Source organism: Lutra lutra, chromosome 1 (genome assembly GCF_902655055.1).
Source record: "Lutra lutra chromosome 1, mLutLut1.2, whole genome shotgun sequence".
NCBI classification, from domain to species: domain Eukaryota; kingdom Metazoa; phylum Chordata; class Mammalia; order Carnivora; family Mustelidae; genus Lutra; species Lutra lutra.
In genome coordinates this window covers 151611043-151634844 of record NC_062278.1, presented here as the reverse complement: position 1 = coordinate 151634844, position 23802 = coordinate 151611043, and the positions used below count along the sequence as shown (strand labels likewise).

At 50.3% G+C, this 23802-nt stretch overlaps 1 protein-coding gene across 21 annotated transcripts in view; it reads left to right on the top strand.

Annotated features, from left to right (window-relative positions):
* The window catches only part of TRAK1 (trafficking kinesin protein 1), a 121896-nt gene that overhangs the window by 89163 nt on the left and 8931 nt on the right, over positions 1-23802 (top strand). For 8 of the 21 annotated variants that reach the window (XM_047739422.1, XM_047739451.1, XM_047739516.1 and 5 more), the window contains exons 7-14: positions 1574-1652; positions 2518-2648; positions 3298-3372; positions 4033-4170; positions 8129-8205; positions 9638-9874; positions 10842-11158; positions 17637-17855. In XM_047739422.1, coding sequence (XP_047595378.1) covers positions 1574-1652; positions 2518-2648; positions 3298-3372; positions 4033-4170; positions 8129-8205; positions 9638-9874; positions 10842-11158; positions 17637-17855 — 1273 coding nt within the window. Of the gene's footprint in view, positions 1-1573; positions 1653-2517; positions 2649-3297; positions 3373-4032; positions 4171-8128; positions 8206-9637; positions 9875-10841; positions 11159-17636; positions 20453-21214; positions 21994-23802 lie in introns of those variants that run through there. The other 13 variants (XM_047739428.1, XM_047739467.1, XM_047739526.1 and 10 more) reach the window with 5 other exon arrangements.

Sequence of the window (23802 nt, the reverse complement as noted above, 5' to 3'; positions counted from 1 at the left end):
CCCTCAACTCCCTTCTCCTCTCCATCTCCCCTTGTCCTCCATGCTATTTGTTATGCTCCACAAATAAGTGAAACCATATGATAATTGACTCTCTCTGCTTGACTTATTTCACTCAGCATAATCTCTTCCTGGACTCATGCTTTTGAGTGTTTCTCACTAGCTGGTCGCTGTGCACTTTGCCTGTATTGTGTTTTTTGTTTTTCAGGTTTGTTTTTTTTTTCTCAAGTTTCACAGCAGTTGTGTTTTGTTTTTGTTTTTGTTTTTTCCAAGTTTCACAGCAGGGCTAGAAGCTGGTTATTTTGCTTCTCATTTACAGTGAGAAAGCTGGGACCCAGGCTCCTAGGTGTTTGATTTGCCAACGTGGTGCAAGTTAGGGAATGACAAGGGCTGGATTTGTAAGACTCTGTGACTCTGAACCTGCTACTTCCCTTCACCCATGGCCCCTACCTAAAAACACCAATGTGTGCAAGTTTAATACTTTTTGTCTTAATTATCAGTGAGTTTATGTTCTCCAGCCAGAGGTATGCTTTGTCAAGTTTGGGTTGTATGCCCACCTCAGCTGGCCCAGGGTTCCCTGAAACCCCTGCAGTAGGGCAGACCACCTTGAACTTGCCCACCTGTTGAAAAGAGCCTCATGTCTGAGCTTACGAGGGCTATGCATGAGGAAAGGGTCCTGTTTCCTTAAACCATAGATCTTCTAGTCCTTATTTTCTAGTGGGAGACACAAACCCAGAGTGACCAAGAGGGTTGTCCAAGCGTTCTCTGATAGCCAGGGGCCAAGCCAGGGCTATTGCCAGCATAATAGCCAGTGCCTGTCCCATGTGAACGCCCCAGGCCTTGGTGCATGGTAATCTGTCCCTCTGTCAGTGTTCCCCTAAAGCAGGTGGAGGGAATCTGATCCCAGCTGCCTACCCGTTCTACCTCAGTTTCTGGGAGTGTAGTGTCTCCTTGGGGCCCGGTCCTGAGGGCTCAGAGATAGCTCCTCTCCACCTGGGATATTTTCTTCAGACCTTTGGATCTCTACTTTCTCACCTTGTCAGCTGGGAGCAAGCTATCCAGAGTCCTGGGGTAGCTCCCGGGTCTCTGAATTTCAGTGCTTTCGTATCATACGGTGTTTTAACTTAGCTAAATACAGTAGATTTAACTCCAACTCAGGCCTCATAGGACAGTGCCTTGCATAAAGCAGGTACATGATAAAAGTTAGCCATTCCTGTGGTCATCCGTAGACGGTAGGCAGAGCTGAGTCCTAGACACCTTTGGTCTGTGTCTGTGAGCCGGGACTGATGCAAATGAACAGACACGAGGGAGACACTTGCGGACTGCACATCGCTTTGTGTGGCGCCCTCTGGTGGTACACCGTTTTTAGCTCTTCAGCTTTGAGGGTCTGAGATTCCTTAACTGAGCAGGGCATTCTGATGGACTGTCTGTATTTGAGGGTGTCATGGATGGCAGGTGGGGAGAGGGTGAAGGGAAGCCTTCCAGACCCGGGTTAGTCCTTGCTCCTTGCCCTAGCCTTGCCCACCCCACCGGTCCAGGTGTGACTGTGGGTCTCTGACCCGAGCCTTACCCATAGGCCTGCCAGCTGAAGACGGAGACCATCACCTACGAAGAGAAGGAACAGCAGCTGGTCAACGACTGCGTGAAGGAACTGAGTATGACCTGATCCTCTTGCTCCATCCCCACCACCTCTTTTTACTTTCTCTAACTGCCATCATTGGGATGAGACACTCTCCCCGCCCCCCTGTCTTGCATGGCACCCCTCACTCTGATTCATAAGAAATTTGGGTACTGGATTGTCAGTCTTACACTGTCCTAATTTCTCCCTGAGACGATGTTTGATTCCGGCTTTCTACTGGAACACTGGAGTTATGTGAAGTCTAAGTTAAGCCCAGTTACAGAGTTCTCCTGCCGATGTGCAAACACTAACCAGTTATGGTTCTCATAACTGATGGGTGAAAGGTGAGGCCAGAGTTCTCCATTTTGCAAATAAGTACTTCCTCCCGCCCTCTCCACCGTAAGTTTACAAGTTAAGACAAAAGGGCAAACAGTATTTTGAGTTTCAGCAAATGAAACACACCCCGTGTTCTAATCTAGTAAAATGAGTTATGACTCTGAATATGGGTTGAAAACACTCCAGGGGATTACACTGTGCCGGTAGCAGTTCCTTCTAGGACAGGGTGGAGCAGGGAGCTCCTGTTAATGATGTGGACCCGTTCATGCACAAACGTGGGGATTCGGGCAGATGCATGGGGTCGTGGGGCAGTCATCTCCTGGCTGACTCCCCAAGCCTGTCTGACTTCCTCTGGGAAGGGAGGCGGCTTTGGTCAGCAGGGCTGGGTCCCCACGCCTCTTTCTCATGACAGACTAAGCCCGTACGGAAAACGGGCACTGTTCCTTCTTCACTGTCCTCTCTACTCCTCCCCCTGTCTGGTAACAAAGATGCCTTTTCTTGAGCACACCACAAAGAAACCATTCTCTCTGGGTCTGACTTCTCTTGTTGTCGTTTCTTGGTGAAAGGGGACGCCAACGTGCAGATCGCCAGTATCTCAGAGGAGCTGGCCAAGAAGACTGAGGATGCCGCCCGCCAGCAGGAGGAGATCACACACCTGCTGTCACAGATAGTCGACTTGCAGAAGAAGGCAAAAGCTGTAAGGCTTCTGTTTCTCTGGCTGCCGCAGATGGCACTGGCCCCTGAAGACTGGGACCTTTGGTCTCATAGTTTAGGTGTCTATGCCGCCCCTTTGGAGAAAAGGCTTATTAGCAAGTTCAGCAGAGTGAACTAGTCACCCTGAACTGGGGAGGGCATCCTATAACCACCTCTCTCTTAAAAATAATCTGCACATCAGTAGAATTCATTAAGAAAAGTACCGTAGATCCAGAGTTCTGAATTTAACTCATGAATTTTTTAGTCTAGGGTTTGTTTTTACATGGTGCACTCTGGTGTGTCCCACAGCAGGGTCATATCCCCCATAGATTTAAGCTAGAGCAGCAGCAAGACAGCAAGAACAGAACAAACACAGTTTCATTTCCCACGTCAGGCCTTTGCCAGAAGCTCAAGGTGGAGCCTGTCTGGGGAGGGGCTGTGCCTGTAGTGGCAGGGGAATGGGGGGCCATCCAGCATGAACACAGATGTAGGAAAGGCTGCCTTCAGAATTACAGAAAAGACAAAATGGGACTCTGGCATAAAAGTGTCACTGTAGAAATGTGATAGGATCGGAACAGACCAGGTAATAAGAGGCAGTCAGACGTTTCCAGGTATCTTAGAGAAGAAGTTGATGGGCCTTTGCCCTGTTGCAGTGCGCGGTGGAAAATGAAGAGCTGGTCCAGCACCTGGGGGCCGCTAAGGATGCCCAGCGGCAGCTCACGGCTGAGGTGAGCAGCTCCCCCCGCCCCGCCCCCCCGCCTTTCCCCAGGCCCGTTGCAGTTAAGGTGCTCAGCCTCCGTCTGGCGGGCCATGGGTCGTGTCCACCTCGCTAGCTGTCCTTACTCTGATTTGAAAGCCGTTCTTACTGGTAAATTCCTGCTGACACCCATCACTGCTGGCGAGCACCCAGGAGGCCAGGCCTTGCACAGCCTGCTCCTGTTCGATGTCCGGTGAGAGAAATGGCCCGGAGCTCACCACGGAAAGGACCCCACTCACAGATGTGGCTGGAAATGAGGGTGTTGGCTTTGAAAATAATAACCATTTTTTATTGGTTCTCATTGGCACAAGGTTCCAAGAGTTTTAGGGGTACAGCGTAGTGGTGGGACACCTCTGTACATTACGCTGTGGTCACCACACTGTTGCCCCATCTGTCACCACATGACACCCCTACCGTCCCACTGGCGCGATTCCTGTACCGTGCCTTTCACCCCCATGACTTATACACCCCATCACTGGAAGCCTGTGATCTCGGTCATGCATTAGGACTCGGGAGGCTAGAAGCATGCCCCAAGTGGGAGCCGGACTGAGCCTCCAGGGCCCTTCGGGGTCGGGCACGGAGGCCCTGGGCAGCCCCGTGCTGACCCTGCATTCCTTTCTGGTGCCCGCAGCTGCGAGAGCTGGAGGACAAGTACGCCGAGTGCATGGAGATGCTTCACGAGGCGCAGGAGGAGCTCAAGAACCTCCGGAACAAGACCGTGCCCAACACCACATCCCGGCGCTACCACTCTTTCGGGCTGTTCCCCATGGTGAGCATCCACTCTGGGTCCTTGCTCCCCACCTGCTGGGCTGCAGGGCACCCCAGCAGAGAGGCAGGTCTGGAGGGGAGGTGCGGTGGGTGGGCTTCTCTTTCCACTGCTTAGATCAGATCTGCAGCTGGGGCTCGCGAGCCTGCTCCCGGCAGACTCACTCCTCCTTTGCCGTCTCTCTGACTCGGTCCTATTTTTTTCTCCTCATGTCCGTAATGGATATATTTCATGGGAACCTCAGCTGTCTGGAAGATCTTATTCATACCTTGTTATTTTTCTAACCGTACTAGAATATGAGCTGTTTCGGGCTCACAGTGCATTCCAGATTTCTTAAGTTGCCCATGCAGTTCTGCTGGTTCTTTCTAGGCTTCCTGGTCATCCTCTTGGGGGCTTTCAGTGTCTGTGACCTGAAAAAGTGTCTGTCTCTCCACCTGGAGGGGCGTTTCCATTGCTACAAAATGATTTCCCCCGCAATCTGATTTTGTAGCTCTGGCCTGATCTGTTTCATGCTTGGGGTTTAGGGAGACATGGTTGAGAAGGGGATTTTCCAGGTCAGCCCCTCCCTGCTGGGGTTCAGCAGCACTGGGCAGGCCTCCTCTGCTGGCCTTTCCCCGTGATGCTTGGTGAGCTTCCTCGCTGCACCTTCTTCTGTCAGACTAAGGCCTCTCGAAGGCGGGGGCCATGTCTTCTTTGCTCCTTTCCTCCATCCCTCTCTGGGACACTCTGCCATCTACTCGGAGCTTGTGTTACAGGATTGTGCGTGCTTAGTAGCTACTAGATTTGGATGGGTGGACAAACAGACCAAAGAACAAATGACCAAGACCTTTTATATTTAGGTCCTGTTTCATGGTTTGAGGAAATACCACAGTCTTTTTGAGGAGACGAGAACTTTTGAGAGAAACACTCCCAAATGAATATGAGTGGATGGCGGTGTCAATGTTTGTGACACTCAGTCCCTTTGGAATTTGGCCTTTCCTTAGGGCTCTTTCCCTGTACACCCTCCACCCCCGTTACTGACACTGCTCGCTCCCCGCCTAGTTGTTTGGCCCACTTTTCCTAAATTGTGAGCTTCTTTCCTTTTATATATCAAATTCAGGCTAGAACACACACACTCTTTCTCTCTCAGCTTGACTACATCTAATGAAACCAAAACGAGAGATACATGACATAGCTTTCCAAGGGGCAGACTGGTGGTCCAGGAATCCCAGGAAAGGCAGCAAAGAACATTCGGTGCCCCCCGATTCCTCCATCTGGAGCCGACGACACTCAGCTCAGACTGGCCTACGTAGCAGCGTGTGCTCCCTGCCTCAGTTTCCCTTCTTCTTGGCTTCCCACCTTGGCGCAGTGGCCTCCTGGGGGCATCTTATTTCCATACACTTAGGAGGCCCTCCACCGCATTCCTCACTCTCAGGGACAGACCTGTTTTAAAACGAAGCCGTGACATAGTGAAGTCAAACTGAAAATCTGCGTTTCGGGCTTTTCTGCAGAGATTCTCAGCTTTCGTATTTGCTGAGATGGAGCTTTCGCTTGTCTTTCCCTGGAGCCATTGGCACAGCTGGCCTCCGGTTTTGAGGATGGCTATTTTTAAAGTGCACGATGTATTAAAGGTATTTGCGGCGCTCCGTGGTGTTGTGCCCATGTTTCTGGAGCAGAACGGCCAAATCTGCCAGTCTTGCTCCCAGCCTCTCTAGTTGCTGAATCAAACCGTGAGCAGCAGTTTCTGCCCGAGGAGTGCATTGCCAGCTCTCTTGCGTTTGGCAGGAGCTCCCAATCAGGGATCCCCAGATAGGACTCAGGAGGCCTATGAACCTGAGGGAGGGGCACATATTTTCTCTTAATCCCTAATTGTATATAGTGCTTCCTTCTCATATGAAGGCGGGCACCAAGGCACAGCATTAATAGCACCCGTGACTTTGTCACCAGTGGAGAGCACAGCTGCTGTCTGTTGTATGATGTCTCCAAGTCCTGTTCGTGCTAAGCTCCACTTCAAGGTGTCAGTAATTACCAGGCCTGAAGCCAGGTCCTGTGTGTTACTGTATCACGATTGTTGTTATTAATAGTTTAGTGACTAGTTCAATATATCTGGCTTCCTTTTTGTCTTAATTACTTTATTCTCTTAAAGATATTGTTCTGAGAAGGGGTCCATGGCTTCCCCCACCCAGACAGCTAGGGGGCTCAGGGCCAAAAAAGGCACAGAACCAGCTTGCAATTTCCTCCAGGCATGGCTTTGAAATTAGTCGTTTGGTATGTCATCTCTCCTAAGTTGTATGAAGGTCCTTCCCTCGTGCAGAGGAAATGCACTCTGAATGCAGACTATATGGTGAATTATAGCAGTAAGAAAAGGAAACTTGCAGGGCGCCTGGCTGGCTCAGTCAGTTAAGCTTCTGCCTTCGGCTCAGGTTAGGATCCCAGGGTTCTGGGATCGAGCCCTGCATCGGGCTCCTCCCTCTCCTCCCTGCTTGTGCTCTCTCACTATCTCAGTTTCTCTCTCTCTCTCAAATAAATAAATAAAAATCTTAAAGAGAGAAAGAAAAGTAAACCGGCTTTTAAAAAGCTCACCCAGGGGCGCCTGGGTGGCTCCGTGAGTTAAAGCCTCTGCCTTTGGCTCAGGTCATGATCCCAGGGTCCTGGGATCGAGCCCCGCATTGGGCTCTCTGCTCAGCAGGGAGCCTGCTTCCTCCTCTCTCTCTGCCTGCCTCTCTGCCTACTTGTGATCTCTATCAAATAAGTAAATAAAATCTTTAAAAAAAGCTCACCCAGGGAAGCCTTTTACAACTTGGGTTATGTCGAATGGCAACCTGTACATAATAATTACTAAATAAAATCATATATGTATAAATAGGTTCCAGCTTCCAGCCTGGAGCGTCACTCCTTGACTTTGGGGCTGTGGAGGTGGGCGCTCTGGAGTTCCCATGTTCTGTCTGCTGGGAATGCATTGGCCACAAGTGGCTCTGTAAAGTTAAATCCATTAGCATTAGCACAGGGAATTCGGGTTCCCAGTGATACTGGTCATGTTTCAAGCACCCGATGGCCACCTGCGGGCCCGTGGCTCTCCCAGTGCACGGTGCAGAAAGAACATTCCTCTTTTCTTAGGAGGTCTTTGGTTAGCAAAGAGTTAGCTCTTCCCTTCAGGCTGTCCTAGGTGGTATCCTTGTCTGAGACACCAGTGGGTGCTTTTCTGCACACACCTGGTCCTCCTGTTGGCACCGACCTGTGCCGGTGTGTGGGGTTGCCTGTGAGTCTCTGCCTCGGGTGGTAAGGAGTGGTGGGGCATTCAGGGATGGGGGCCGCTCATCAGGGAGTCTTTATCAGTGAGCCTCAGCTCGGGGCCTGGCCCATCTGAGAAGGGAGAAGCCATCTGTGACCGGCCTTCCCCTGACCCACAGAATCCACAACCTAGCTAGAGGAAGATCCAAGTGAACTCACTGTTCAGGGAACTCGCCGGGACTTCGTGTGTTTGGTGTCTTTCTTGGGGGAGGAGTGAAGGATTGGTAGTGGAAACGAGGTAGGATCGGGTCACTAAAGGAGGGTGGGCGTTGGGTCGTTGGTGGGGAGAGGAGCCTTCCTTGCACGGGAAGCGGGGGGCACAAGAGCAGAGGTTCACATGACAGTGCTCACAACTCAGGGCCCCTCCTCCACAAATTCCCTGCCTCTCCTTGTAGGCAGAGCCACAGCTCCATGGTGTGGCCAAGGGAACACGGGGTTTGCTCTCAGATCCTCAGCCGCAGGGGAGCATAGGAGCTGTCCGCTCAGTGCCCATTGGGGACTGCTCCATTCGGAACCCGCCATGGGGCTTGCTCACTCAGGGATCCCCCCAGTGATGAGTGCCGACAGCCTCACGGAAGGGCAGTTTGCAGGCTTCTGAGACCTCACCTGAGACTCCTCTGGCCAGCCAGCTGGGAGCCTCTTTCAGAGACTTGAATTGCTGCTCACTCCATGTGTCTCTGGCTTTTCTCAGGACTCCTTGGCAGCGGAGATCGAGGGGACGATGCGGAAGGAGCTGCAGCTGGAAGAGCCCGAGTCTCCAGACATCGCGTACGGCCTGCTTCTAAGTTTTCCAGAGACCACCTCACTCCCCGTGCTCATCAAAACCAGCAGCGTCTGGGCTTCAGGCACTGGCCCTGTGGTCCTTGCACAGATTTGGGTCCGGGTTGAGGGAGATAAGAGCACATAGACAGTCATATATATCCCCCAGCTCCTCTTCCTGGGTTTTAAAGCTCTTCTACTAACTTCTAGAAAGTTGAGTAAGGAGAGCTGTGTTTCCCATCTCTGTTAATACAGCCCTGTCTTGATACCACCCCTTGGTTTTATCTTTCCGTTCAGTGAAAAACAATACTTGGAAATGTTTAATGTCCCTTAGAGAAAGAGAGATCACATGCGGTAGGAGATACAGAGGGCTCTTTGAGGGGTGCATGCAAGGCTTCTGCCCTTTCTGGGTATGTTTACCGATACTGGCCCCTACGGGCTCTCTCCCTGACATGAGACCTTGTGCTAGGCCGGCCCTGAGGTGTTTCCTCAGATGTATGTGGATCTGATTTCACTGTGTATTTTCTGTACTCAAAGCCCACAGCCAGAACTTAAATGGGATCCTGGGAGTGACCAGAGTCCCCGAGCCTCTGTGCATGTGTGAAGCCTTATGTATCCCTGAAAGATGTGGCCTTTATAGCAGTGTGCCTACCTTTGTCTCCTGTAAAAGGAACACATAAGGGGACGCCTGGGAGGCTTGGTTAAGCATCCCACTCTTGATACAGCTCAGGTCATGATCTCAGGGTCGTGAGATGGAGCCCTGTGTTGGGCTCTGCACTGGGCGTGGAGCCTGCTTGGGATTCTCTTTCTCTGTCTCTCTCCCCTTCTTAAAAAAAAGGTGGGGTGGGGGGGTGGAAACAAATGAACATCAAAAGGAAGTTCTACTCTTAGAAACAGCAGTTTCTAAAAAAGATTCCTGTGGTATTTATCATCTCATTGTAGAAGTTTAAGATTTTGTTTGGCTTTTATATATATATAAACAGTCAACAAATACTCATTCTACAGATATTTATGGAGGCCTGTTATGTGCTGAGCAGTGAACTCTGCTCTCTTGGACCTTGCATTCTAGGCACCATCATGACGGAGGAAAAGTAGCCAGGAGACAAAAGCCCTACTTAAGTATTTGTACTTGTGGGTCAAGCCTAAGGGAGAGAAAAGCAATATCCCCTTGCTAGCATCACCTCTGGGACACAGCCATGAAGTAGAGCCCTGAATTCAGTGGGCACTGAGTCTCTTGCTTTCCAGCCAACAGGCTTAAGAAACACATGGAAGGCAGGGGATGGTAGGTTGCTTGTGCGGGGGGTGCTCACATGGGCCAGCTGCCTTTCTCGCCCCTCGGATGGTAGTTTCTGGAGGTTGAACTCCGCAGTCATTCCTGCATTTGTTTATTCATGGTTGTTGTGCATCTTCTCCACACCTCTCCCCCGCCACCCACCCCCAGGCACCAGAAGCGAGTCTTTGAGACGGTGAGAAACATCAACCAGGTCGTCAAGCAGAGGTCTCTGACCCCGTCCCCCATGAACATCCCAGGCTCCAACCAGTCCTCAGCCGTGAACTCCCTCCTCTCCAGCTGCGTCAGCACCCCCCGGTCCAGCTTCTATGGCAGTGACGTTGGCAACGTTGTCCTGGACAACAAGACCAACAGCATCATCCTGGAAGCAGAGTCCGAGGACCTGGGGTGAGCCGGCCAGGAGTTTGTAATCTTTGGCTCTGGGAGACAGGTGGTGTGGATGGAGGATAGGTTTGGCCCACAGAAGAGAGAGGCCGGTAAAGAATTGCCTGACAAGTATAGACCTTTCATTCTGTAATCTGTTTTGCCAGGACCTCTGAGTGTGCGCTCATTCTCGATTCTGGTACTTTCACCAGTGGAAATCTGCCTTTCCATCAAATGCTGAAGGGGGGGATAAGTGATTATTTTCTGTCACTTTTTCCTGTTGGGCTACAGAATAGACCTTTGTTTCAGGGACCCCTCTGTAGCTTGGGTGTTTGGAAGGCTGAGGAGGACTCAAGCTCTGACTTGTGACCAGAATCCAGTTTGCTGCAAAAGGCGCACATCCCAGCCCTGTTGCTGGGGTGGGGCCTCCTCAGTGGTGGGCAGCCCCTCTGTGTCCCACCTCAGACCCACAGCTGCACGCGCGCACACACACATGCACGCGCAGGGATGTCAGCTGTGTTGTACACCCTTTTTCTGTGACAGAGAGATTGGTTCTTCTGACCTCTTGGCTCCAAGGGGAACTGCTTGATCAGAACAGCTCTTTAAAGAGAAATGCCCCTAGAACCAGTGATCCTTCTGGTAACTAGGACTTCGGCCTGAAGAAGTCGTCTTCCTGAGGGCTCACGAGGGAGGTGTAGCTAGGGACGGAATTTTTTATATAGTCTGTGCTAATTTTCATTACACCTTAGTGCTCTCCCCACACTGGGCAGAACACCCAACAGAGGGAACTAGGTTCCCCCCCTGTAGGCATTTCCCTCCCCAGTTTTGCCTAAATTTCTGCTGCTTGCCTTGTGGGCTTCCCTAGCAAAGATCCTACGGCCACCAGGAAACACGTGCACCCCTGGCCACCTAGCAGTAAGGACTGTCTCGAGCCACGCACTCTACGCTGCATGGCGCCCGCCCTCTCTCAGCCCCATCTCCCTCCTCGCAGGAATGACGAGCGGAGCAAGAAGCCCGGGACGCCGGGCACTCCGGGCTCCCACGACCTGGAGACGGCGCTGCGGCGGCTGTCCCTCCGCCGGGAGAACTACCTCTCGGAGCGGAGGTTCTTCGAGGAGGAGCAGGAGCGGAAGCTCAGGGAGCTGGCGGAGAAGGGCGAGCTGCTCAGCGGCTCCCTCACGCCCACGGAGAGCATCATGTCCCTCGGCACCCACTCGCGCTTCTCCGAGTTCACCGGCTTCTCGGGCATGTCCTTCAGTAGCCGCTCCTACCTGCCCGAGAAACTCCAGATCGTGAAGCCGCTGGAAGGTGATCACCAGGGGCCTCGGCCCCTCTCCACCCTCCTTGGCGACCGCCTCTGGTCCCTGATCCACCACCAGCAAGCGGGCAGCCTCTGTCATGCCTACTCCTTTTTCTTCCGGGACAGCCTCCCCCGCTGCTGGTTTGAGTTCCTCTGATGGTGGCACTCAGCCTGGGCCTCCATCTCCCGGGGCAGGTGTGGGAGTGTGCACGACGGCCACAGGCCGACTCTGACCTCCTCCAGTTAGGCCAAAGGAAAGGAACGAGGCCTTCAGGCCAGTTTCCTAGTTCTCTTTGTTGTGCACCTGGAACCTTAGAAGTTAGCATCTTTTTGAGAGGCAGAGGCACTGCTGACATACTAGAAAGTTCATTAGGTCATGCCAGGAGTCTGAGAAGTGCAGGGAATTCTTGCTCTCCCCTCTCAGAAATGCTGGTGTCAGGGAGGGGTTCAGAGCACTTGCTAGAAGTTGTTATTTCAGGAACCACCTGAAAGCGATCTGCAATTACTGGCTTTCATGTTTTGTTTCCATCTTCCAGCAAAGGGGGTGTGGCTTTCTTCCAGTGCTGTGGGTTCTCAGCAAGAGGCCTAGACCTCCACAGTCTGGGGGCCGAGAAGGGGGTGGTCAGGGAGGTGAGCCAGCTCTTTACCGCTTCAAGCCTGCCTTTCCCAGGGGCAATTTACTTTTTAGTAAATTGGGACACGAGATGGTTAAACTAGAAAAAATTCACCTTTGTTCTTTGCTTTTTCTTCCAGGTGTTATAAAAATGTCTTCCCTCTAATTACCCACTTAACCCTGTCAGGAGCTACTAAGAGTTTGTATTTTTCATTTTTGACACCTTTAGTTTGGAAACCCCTGTGAGTGTGAGAAGGTACTTTAGAATTCTGTGTTACATTTCTGATGCAAAGTCAAATCAGAATTTCTGTAAGGCCGTATGTCCCATGTTAGACCTATATTCTTAAGGAGTCATTTTAGACATATAATCGATAGTTACTCATTCCTGCAATTCGCTACCACAGATACACTGTTGATGTGTTAGAGCTTTGCTCTCTGCCTAAAGAGGGTAGGATTCTTTTTATCCTGTAAGAACCTGTTGAGAATGTGTGGTGTAAAATGAGGGTGTGCTTGTTAAAGACCCAAGACATGCTGGGTCCTGTAGTCTCCAGAGCTAGGAAGAGGGTGGGCTGACATTCTTTCTTCAGAATTATTTTTTAATTGTATAATTCAAACCCTTATTAGATTTCAGAAAAGGGATGGCTTGTTCTGTTTTTAATTGTTTATTCAGTTGTGAGCTTGGTGATTGTTTCCTGATCCATAATTATGTCTGTTTTTCTTTCAATAAAATCTTTCATTTCTGCAATTTTACTTTCTGCCTTTCTTTTCTTTTTTTCTCCTTTGTCTCTTAAAGCTCATTGGAATTTATCATCTCTATTTCGTCTGGTTTCTGTATTTGACTTTATGTTTCATTAGATCATCTAAGAATATGTCTTTGGATTCATTTTCCAAGCATATTGCAGGAAAAGATTTTTAAAAATTTATTTCAACCAATTCATCTTTTGTTTTTCCTTTTAATCTTGTGACTTAGCAGTATTTTTTGTGTTACTAGAAGAAGAGAAAATCCCTTGAGGTGTGCTAGATCAGTTTCATCTACAGTACCCTTCTCACCAGGAAGTTAAATCACTGCTGTTAAAAAGTCATGTTGTATCACTATGGACTGTAATGCATCCTTATGCTAGAGATTCCTCTCCTCTGTTTTGTAGTTCTCAGACTTCTCAGCTATTTCACATACAACCAATATTTTCTTTTTTCCTTGCCTCCACAATTTTTTTTGTATTACCTTGTTTAATTTGACAAGATGGAGTGCTGACACAGAAGTCTGCCTGGCACTGGGTTCAATGCAGCTCCAACTGTGGCAGAAGAGAAGTGACCCTTTTGAGTCCCGTTTCTCTGACTTGTGAAATAAGGCTTACATCTGCCACACAAAATTGTCAAGAGTAAACGTGATTATGCCTGGCACCTTAAGAGGTGCTAATTAAAACTTAAGTTCCCCAAAGTTGCCATGTCCCAGCAATTTAGGTCTAAAGGGTGTTTAGAACCCAGACCAGCAGTGTGCCAGGGCCATGTTTTCATACCATCCTTTCCCGTTGGCCCACTTAGAAGCCCGTCGTATCCTTGATCTTCAGTGGCTCAGGTCAGTGTGCCGGGTTGAGGTCCCTGGAGAGCGTTGGCTGGGATTGTAGATAGCCAGTCTGGGTCTTCCCTCTGCGTCTCCCTTCCCCATTTAAAGCATCCTGGTATCTGCTTGTTGGTGTCAGCCGAAGTAGCCGAGCTAGGTGTTTAAGGTCAATACTCTTGCCCCTTCCTCTTACCCTAGGAGTTTAAGCAGGTGAAGCGCAGGTGAACTTCTCAGACTCCTTGACAAAGATCTGCATGACAAAGATGACTCTGGCAGTATTTTTCCCCCTGTATTGTTTGCTCTTTCTTTGTGGATAATTAAAATCAAGAGGGTATTTCCCAGTAAATAAGTTCACATGTAATTAGTTGAAAGCATACACTTCTTAGCTAAGCTAGACATTGTCCAGCAGGTTAGGTCTAAACTTCCAAGCCCCGGGTACTCCTGTGACATAGATGGATTTGGTTTCCTTCTCCTTTGATCATATCACAGCTTTCAGTTAGAACAGTGAGATGTAGAAGGAAAGCAAACTGGGAAAGGCATGGTGACCATGACTGTGTTCCCTGCTGGCCGCATCCTTGTTTCATAGAACTTCATCTTGGTGCCAGCTAGGAGCATGAAGCCTCCTCTTTCCCTGACCCCAGCCTCCTTTTCTTGTGGGTGGGAGGGAGGGGCTGGTCATGGGAACTATCTCACAGTGCGGTGATTCTCCTGCTTTGTGCTTGACAATTAAAGGAAGCCAGGCTTGCGGGGGTTGGGGGGGGCAGTGGGAGTAGGAAAGAGGCAGCCAAGGCTCTGAATAAGGTGCCGTTCATCCTTAATTTTTAATCTGTGCTTCCATCTTGTACCTCAGGCAGTCAGGGGATCGGTCAGATTCCTACGTGGTGGTGCAGGCAGTGGCAGTGGGAGGAAGTGAGGTGTGAGCTATTTTGCCTGGGTCCTGGACTCGAGAAACCCTCTTGGGGCCTTAGAACCAGTTGGGAATGGAAACGATATGTGGGCCCCCCAGCCTGATGTAACTCCGATAACAGGGCTGTGGGGGCTTTGGCCAATATTCACTTTTATAGGATGGAAGACACCTGTATGAGGATTGAAAAAGCCAGTCGGGTGTTTTACTGCCCTGATTTCTGAGACACACACCCAGGAGGCCCCCTCACTGCTGACCCGGAGAAGGTGTATATGGTTAAGAGGACAGACACTGGAGCCAGCATGGGTTTGAACCCAGATTAGCCACCTGCCAGCTGTGCAGCCTCTGGCAAGTTGCCTGACTACCCTGAGCTCCATGTCCTTATCTGTAAAATGAGGACAACAGGGTTATGATCGAGTTACTAAGTACAGGCTCTGACACCGGGTTAATGCTCAGTAAAGGTTGACTCTTCGTGAGTAAGGGGTGCCCAAGGCAGGGGGTAAGAATCCAAGTACCATGCATCTTCCAGCATAATCTCTCCATTGTGATCTTAACTCAACTCCCTTGGCTCTGCGTGTTCAGGGAAGGCAGATAACCTCATGTACTTGTGTAGCATCTTGAACTCCAAACAGCAACATTACTCTCTTGAGCCCGTGCCGGGGGTGGGGAGAGATGAGGGTTGTCTGCTGAACAGAGGGAGGATGGAGGCCCGTGGAACTGGTGTCTGGGCCCAGACCTCGGGCCTCCCTGCCTTCTTTCTTTCCCTGGGCACTGTAAACCTCTCAGCCCCCTTCAGAAGGCTGAGGACCTCTGGCACTACAGACATAGTTCCTCACTTCCCCGTGTCTGTCATCTCTCCCTTTCCTCCCCTCCCAAAAGTAGAGGTGATCTGACCACACCATACTTAGTCATTTGCCATCATCCTCATGAGACCAGCATGTGTGTCCGAAGCTGGATGTCCCGGTGCCATGTTAAGACTTCTCCCCAGTACAGTATTTTTGCCAGGAATGTGCCTGGGCATCTGATGACCACATGAACAGGGGCCTCATTATGGATCATGAATGGGGGTCTCCAGGGGGTCTTTAGAAATCCCATCAGTTATAGTGTGTGTGCCTCCTGGCCGGCCTTGGATGGCTACCTAGAATGTTTACTGCCCACCATGGGTGCTTCTCAGTTGGTGTGGGTTCCCGGCCAGAGCTCGGAGGTCCTTGCTTCTTTACAGACCCGTGAATGTGGGCTGGGGGGCAGGTGAACGTGGGCTGGGGGGCAGGCGGTGTGAACTTACTCAAGGGACCTGGACTTCAGGGCTGCCACTGCTCAGGGACTTGGGAAAATTCTCTAACTTGAGTGACCCTCAGTCCCCTCATCGAGTGCTTCTGAGCTGGGAGTTGATGTAACACCAGCTGCTCAATCAGGGTAACTTTAAAAGAAAAGCTGCTAAAAAAAAAAAAAAAAGAAAGAAAAAGAAAGAAAAAAGAAAAACAAAAGCTGCTGAGGCCCCGGTGGCTTGAGCATGTCTGCCGAGCCCTGGCCGCTTGCACCTGAGCTCCTCCGGGTTCTCCCAAGATCCGACACCAGAGGACCACACCTCGAGGTCTGGATGTCTCCATCTCAGCCCTGCTGACATCCAGGGCCTGATCACTTGGTGGGTAGGGGGCTGCCCTGGGCATTGTGGGACCCAGCATCCCTGTCCCTGCCCCTTCCCGTTTGATGCCATTAGCACTCCCTCCTTCCCCACAATGGTGACAACTGGAAATGTCTCCGTTCGTTAACCGAATGTGTGGGACAAGATCATCCCCTAGTTGAGAACCACCGCTCTAATCTCAGCACGTCATGAGAGGACAGTATTTGTTGTGCTACCATGTTTCTTCTGCGTGTGGTGTATTTGCTATTTATATACGGTAGCTTCAGGTGAAGGTTGTACTTGTACCCACTTAAACCTGGGACAGACCTCTGAGTGGGTATCTGGGGGTTCCCTAAACATACACTGGCAGCATGTGCAGCTTAAAGTGTGTATGAACTTGCCCACTTACAAGATCCCTTCAAGACCCTTTGGCTGAGGCTGCTCCCTGGGAAACTCCTTCCCGGCGGTGGGTTGGGGGCTGCATGCTCACTGGGTACACCAGAGGGTCAGGGGCTCCTGCGGAAGGGGTTGTCTGGATCTCACTCATGTTCCTGCACCGGCCCCCGACCCCAACACCTACCATCGTTTCCTTCTCTCTTCTCTTGTTTCCTGAGCTGCCAGTTCCTGGCGCCCCAGCTTCCCTGTCTGACGTGCCCCGGGGCAGCGTGCCCCACAGAGGACTCCTCTGGTAAACCGGCGGTAACTGGGAATCATTCATGTGGGAAGGCTCTTGCTTTCCCACGCCTGAGAACTGCTCTCAAAGCTAGGCATTTGTGTGGCTGACTAATTTATCTGCAGAATGGGGACAGACACCCAACTTCAAGGGTCATCATCCCCGGGCCATGCCAGGTTTAAGAAGTGTCCCAAAGGAAAAAAGGGTTGCTCTGACAAACGGGCTGGGTAGAATCCCAGGATGCAGCAACATACTGAAGGTTCTAAGATGTTCCTTAGTAAATCTGCTTCTCGACCCAGGTTGTGAGGCATACTGGTACTTGGAACGCTTCTCTCTCTGAGCCACCGTGACACCCTCAAGGTGCTCAGGAACACGCTTCGGTGTTATTACAGACCTTGCACGATGTCATCTGAGTCCCGGGATCTGGTGTCACTGAGGAGATCTGCTCCTCTGCTTCAGACCTCTGTGTGGACTTCCATGCTTGTCGATCACACCTGGCTAGCCCCATTCCGTCTCCCCAACCTGCAGCCTCTCAGGGTTGCTGCCAGAAGACAAATCCTAATAAGTAGAAGAGGCCATAGTCGTGTGGGTTACTCTCATTTCCTTTTGCTTGTGTCTTGTGCATCCCGGGATAAGTTCCAAATTGTCTTACGCTGCCTGGGCTTGCGTCTTCCCTGTCCCTGGCCACGGGTACTTGGCACAGATTCGGCACCCAGACACCCCCTTTTTGTACTTGTCTCGCTTCTTTTTCCTCTGCTGGGTCTCCTACATGGATGAGGTGTTGGATCTGGGGATCGACCTTGCTTGACTAAAATAGTTAGTCCCCAGATATCCTTGCCACACCAGACGGTATTAGTTTCACTTTGTGAAAAAGATTCGCTTGGGATTCCTTGAATGGGTGCCCCTCCCAGGCATGGCGGGTTATCAGCCCCTGTGGCACGGTGGCCAGGGCCGCTCTGCCGGTGTCCCTGCCAGAGTTCACCGGCCGGACTCAGATCCTGCCAGGGGTTGGGTTCCACGCTCCGGGGGTGGTGCCTGCGGTCCGCTCAGACGTCCGTCCTAACCCTCTCTCCTCCCTGTCCCCCTCCCTCTCTGCCCTTTCTCCTGCAAGGCTCTGCCACCCTTCACCACTGGCAGCAGTTGGCCCAGCCCCACCTAGGGGGCATCCTGGACCCCCGGCCCGGTGTGGTCACCAAGGGCTTCCGGACACTGGACGTTGACCTGGATGAAGTGTACTGCCTTAACGACTTTGAGGAAGATGACACAGGTGACCACATTTCCCTCCCGGGCCTAGCTACCTCCACGCCAGTTCAGCACCCAGAGACCTCAGGTGAGGGGTCCCGAGCACGCGAGACTGTCTCAGGCAGCAGAAGTTTCCCACGCCAGCCTCAGGCTTTCCCAGAGGAGATGCAGGAGCCGCCAGCGGCCGAGCAGAAGGAGGAGGAGGAGGAGGAGGGGTCTGGTGAGGGCACCCCGATAAGTCCTGTGAACCTGGCATCTTCACCGGAGGCCGAGTTCTGGGCCATTCTCACCTCTGTCCCGAGCACCATCCGTAGTGGCTCTCTGTCTGTAGCTTCCGCTCGTCTGTGTGGGTGATGATCACAGCTTCCCATCGTGCGGTTCTGTTGTGTAACACAGAGTCTGATGCCCCCATAGTGTCTGATGTAACGAGTGGGTGTAGCTCCCCGCCCATCTGGGAGGTGCATGGCCCAGCAGGGCTCCTGACCGGGGAGCAGGAAAGGCTGCTAAAAAAGAGGTGGATTGTTGGCCCCCCACCCCATCCCGCCCGTCACCTCCCCTGCTTCTGCTGTGGGTCTCTCCCCGAGTCTGGGGGGCAGGTTCCCGAGTCCCACGGTGATTTCCAAACTAAGCTGAGCAGAGTTGGGCATCTTAAGGGGAAATGAGTAGAGTGCCAGGGGAGAGAATCTGTTCCCTATGAGGAGCATCAAAATAGGAAGAAGCCCAGAAAGTGTTCAGGATTTCAGACAACACTGAGATAAATCAGTCTTTTCCTCCATTTCTAACTTCAATGAACGTATATGCATTTTCTCTCCAGCTTATGCATGTGTTCAAAGGGGATTTTTCCAAAGCATTTTAGCAATACTCCTTAACCCAACAAACCCAAGGAGAATGTCAGGAAGCTTTTCCAGAGAGAGGACCCCAGATGAACCCGGAGAAGAGTTCTAGCTGATCACCTGCCCCCTGCTACCCCATTAAAGATGGGATCATGAGTTTGCAGAATTATACCCTAGGCGACACTGAGATGAAATAGTTTGGGCTCAGGGCACCAGGACCACAGGGGTCATGTGGTTACCATTTGCCCCAGACTTCCTGGGTCCCCTCCCCACCCCGCCCTAGCCACAATGCTGAGAAGACAAGGAAGCTCTCTTGTGGAATCAAGGCAGAGATTCAGAAAAAGATGAATTCGCCCAATGCTGTCATCCCAATGGCATCTTGGAGTCACTAGACTTGAGGAGAGGACATGCGTCTTGGTGATTCATAACTTTGGTTCACAAAGGCCACCCTCCTGCTGTGAAGGACAGGACAGGATAGAGCTGAGGTGCGTGGTGGTGCCTCCCTGCTAAGGGACTTTATTTGGGGCCAACTTTTCTTTTTTCTTTGACATAAACTTTAGAGATATCACCAAGTAAAAAGGATTGGTTTATCAAATAAGCTTATGGTTTATTCATTTATTTTTTACGAAATAAGTTACCAGATTAAGCTTGCACGGGAATGAAAATGAGTTTTATTTAATATCTTCACACTTAAGGGAAACCAGCTGTGGTATCGTGACTTCCCTTTGTTCTCCGACCTTCTGGAAGGCAGACAGTGGTACAGGAAACACGGAGTCTGCAAGCGTTGTGACTGAAAGGATAGGAATCATGTCAAGGGTGATGACCCCTCCCTACAGTCCTACAGGTGGACCAGAAGGTGAACGCTCTAGGCTTAAAGAAGCACCATTAGGTGTGTCTTCAAGAAGTTATTCAGAAAGAAGAAAACTTAACCTCAAGTCAGCTAAGAACTTCCCTCAGAAATTAGAGGGAGAGACCAATTATGACATAAGTCCTGACCACTTTCCTTACATTAAACAAAGACATTCATATTTATTGCTTCTTCCCTCCTTCCTCAAACCTGCAGCAAATTCATCCCAGCAGCTTTGAGGAGAGACACGCCAATCTAGAGTTGGAACTTAGCCCCAGGTTAGAAGTATGTGATCGAAAAGAATTCTGTAGATTGCTGAAGGTAACTTAGGAAGGGCCTGATCATTTAGACAAGAGTTCTTTTGGGCTTGTTCTTGGTCAGACTTGTTAAAAGTTCAGCACAGAGGGGATCAGTGGTTTGGAACAGTGACATCGCTCTTTTCTTTCCCTGCTGGGAGTAAAAGGACCCTTTTGATTACTGGAAGGTAAGAAACCTGTCACTCTAAATCGTAAATCACCCCTGTGCGACCCCTGAGTGGCACTATGTACATAATCCTGGAGTCACAGGTAAATAGACAAGCTTCAGCAGGGAGGACTGGGCCATTGCCTGTCCTGGGATTTGTGTCCGGGCTGGTTTCGTCCCTGCCTTGGTCTACCTTTGATATGTTTAGGCTTTTCTGTTGCCAGACAGCACAGTCCCAGAAGCTACCATCTGGGAATACTGTGTAGGGAGGAACTTTAAAGACAGAGGCTTAGCCTTTTTTCTTGCAACTGAGACTCTGGAAGGAAACTGGGGAGACTTATATATTAGGCACTTTTGTCTAGAACATACTAGCTCACAGAGAAAAAGCTCTGAGTACTGAAAAAAAACAACAACCCTACTAATATATTTTAATGTATTGTATCATTATTGGCTGATTTCTATAATCCCATGTCTTAAAAAGCACGATTTCTTTTTTTATATTTGTAAATAATTTAGATGATTAAAATGGATTATTTAAAACAATTTTTAGATTACAGTTTTACTTTTCAGTGATGTTTTATGTATTAACTCACATAGAAAGTGTAATTTATTATGAATAGTCATTATCTCATACTGTCCGTGTTCTGAATTTTAGGTATTTATGTGGAGGGAAGAGCCAACATGTGGGAAAGGATTAAGATCAGAGTTTTGAAGTCCTACAGTTACATTGGTAGATGGTTGGTTGGACAGTGTAGTTGAATTATTTTGGATGCCAGCCAGGATCCTTCAAGGAAAGAAAGAAGTAGGATTAGCGCAACATAGAAGAAAGTGAAGGTCAGTTTATTTTCATAGTCCTACCCATGAAGGCCACTCAGGTGGGGGAGTAACTGAAAGGAGGCTTGTAGCAATCACGGCTGCCTGTCTGGCAGCGGCCCCACAGTGGAGCTGTATCTTCATTGGGGCAGGTGCAAAAGTAAGTGTTGAAGGCAAAAATCACATTTGGTCAAACAGCCGTTGAAAAATCCCCTGAAGGTGCAGCACATGGATTTGCTCTCCCCCCTCCCCCACCCTGCCCCAGCATAGCTGGCAAAGGCCAGGAATTAACTTCTGTAGCGACCTTGCTTGGTACATAGGTCCAGGTTCTGTTCAGGAGCAGCTACTGAGCGAGGCAAGAGAAGGAAGAGCTCATGGAGGAAGGGAGCCAGAGCGCCAGTGGGGCCAGCGGAGAATTTCTCCAGCGCCTGGGCTGGCCAGGAGTGGGTTGGAGCAGAGCCTCGCAGCTGCGCCATCTCCTTTCTGTCCCAGAACCCAAGCGGGGCCCGATGGGTCTGGAAGGCAAGCCGGGTCCCTCCGATTCCCAGACCCTCAGCTGTGGGAAAGGTTCGCGTTTGTCTCCACGGAGAGTGGACCGCGCGTTCCCACTCTGATGGGAAGATGTTCCAACCCAGCCCTCGATTTGCAGCGGTTACAAAAGTTGCGTCCTTGTGCACAGGCAGATGGTCGTCTCACACCCACCTGTGTTAGGTGATGCTAAGGAAGGCCCTGTGCTCTTGCCTCGGGATACCAATAAAACTAGTGCATGAAACAGGCCCACTGCGACCTGGACGTGGGAAAATGAATGAAGAGAGGTCGTTGACTCCTTCCAGACCAACAGCTGGAGTCAACCCCACCTACTGTGTCCTGAACAAGCTTACTCTTCGCGAGCACTCTCTCCATGGCAGCGTCACCTCTGAAGACCACAGGAGGGTGCTCCTGTGCTCCAGGAGCACCCCCATGGACCACAGAGGACTGTGCGCAGGCGGACACTTCTCCGAGGAGGGATCACTGCAGTGGGCGTCGGCGGCAGGATGAGCGGTCCAGCAGCACCGCCAAGAGGCGGGTGGGGGAAGCGTGCTCCTGAACTGGCTTGGATGGTCTTGGGCAGGGGTGGGTCTCCGGTGCAGCTTGGCCAGACCAGCTCCCCAGGCCGGTGGACATCTGCCACAGGAGGGACAAGAGGACAGGGTGTAGGGTCCAGCTTTGTTGGCAGCCACAGGATCCAAAGAGACTTTTGCATTTTGTCCCTTTGACATTTTAACCACATTCAAAAAAAAAAAAATCTTTCTCCAGAACATATTTCAGGGGCCACTTGTGGAGAATTTCTGCCCCTCTCTGCATGACACTGTTAGAGTGTTCATCTGTTAAATCACATACTTCTTAGATGAAACAGGGAATAGACAGCTTGGCACAGTGGGCAAAATTGACTTTTAATTGTTTTAATTTTGTAGGAACCAAAAATAAGTTCTATGGAAACCAGAAGAAGATCTTGTGTAGTTCACAAATCTGTGATAGAATCTTCCCAGGGCCTGCAGGCCCAGGTCTGCATCAGGGGCTCGGGGGTCCCTGTTGAGCTCTAGGAGCAGACGAGAGCCATGTTGAAGAAATGCTTAAGAGGCAGAGAAGGAGAGTAAGCAGGTCCATGTTCAGCCTGGAACTAAGGGCTTAAGAAATGTTGCACTTCTGCAACATTGTTTGGCTTAAAATCACTTTTATCTTCTGTTTTTTTAAAGGGTGAAAACAGTACTGTATTTAGAAACTTTTGGCTTCCATCCCCCAGAGGAAAACTCTTATTAGAGCCACATGAAGCCCAGATGCAATACTGATATTATTGATGAGGCACAGGGAACACAAAGGCATTATGAAGCTTTTCCCACGTGCACTCATCATGGAACTTTTTTTTTCCCCAGAAAAATTAATGGGCAGAGTTATATAAAGAAGTGACAGAAAAAGTCTTTAAAGCATTTTCCTGTGTCCTGACATTTTAGTCTTTTAGGAATAATTCAGAAGCCTTGCTTTTGCCTTTTTTAAGAAATGGGAAAGTAACTGACAGGTAAAGACACATCCTCCCCCCTCCCCCAATATGATTACTCTTTGAACAAAAAGTAACAAAGTTGTTAGAAGCTAGTCAAAAGGTCAAGACAAAAAGACAAAAGGTATGGATGCTCTTAGTTCAAGCCACAATCTTAAACTGGATGGACAGTGGCTTCTGTTTTCAGTGGGTTTGGTTTGGCTTGGATAGAAAAGGCCAGCCCATGGGTACCACTATTGATGTGGTGGAAGCTTCTGGAACCTTAGGGGGCGGGGTGGGGGGGGGGAAGAGAGAAGATGTGCTTGTGAGTGTGTGTGTGTGTGTGTGTGTGTGTGTGTGTGTGTGTGTGTGTGTTGGCTAATGAGTTCATAGAAATTGCAAAGCAGATCTAAATCATGTGACCTCAGCTTCACCCTAGGTGTTTAAGTTAAGAAAAGGAAATTGTCAGGCATTTTGTTCATTTTACACAGGTTTGGCCACTTCCCATGAAAAGGGGAAAGAGACTATGGAAAACGTTCAGTGCATCACAAAGACAGTCCTCTTTTTCCAAGATTTAGAGAGGCGTTTGTAATTTTGACTTTCAAGAAGTTGTTTATGTTAGCAAAAAACATAGCCTGGGGGTGTGGTGTGGCCAGGTTTCTCCATCCTCAGAGAGCCCCTTTGAAGCAGCCTCGCATGGATGTGTATTTTGCAACTCCGCTAGAAATCTCCAGGTGCAGGCATACTCTTTGGCATCTCTGTGGGCTCATCTAAGGGTTCTTTCAAGGACTAGGTGCCATGCTGACTTTGAGTGGGGCGAGTTTCTGTTCTCCCCTTCCCTGTGGATGGGGGATGGAATGTGCCATTGGGATTGACTGAGATGCATGAGTTGGTATATCCGAATCACATCATGTGGATGGGAGAGGCTGGTAGTTTCCGTCAGGCTTCAGGTCCTCACCAGAGCAACCCCACCTTGTCTGTGCTCCTTTACTCTCCTCACAATTAGAGCAGACGGCCCTGCAATCATCCAGATCTGCATAGCACACTTGCAGATAACCCCCAGTAT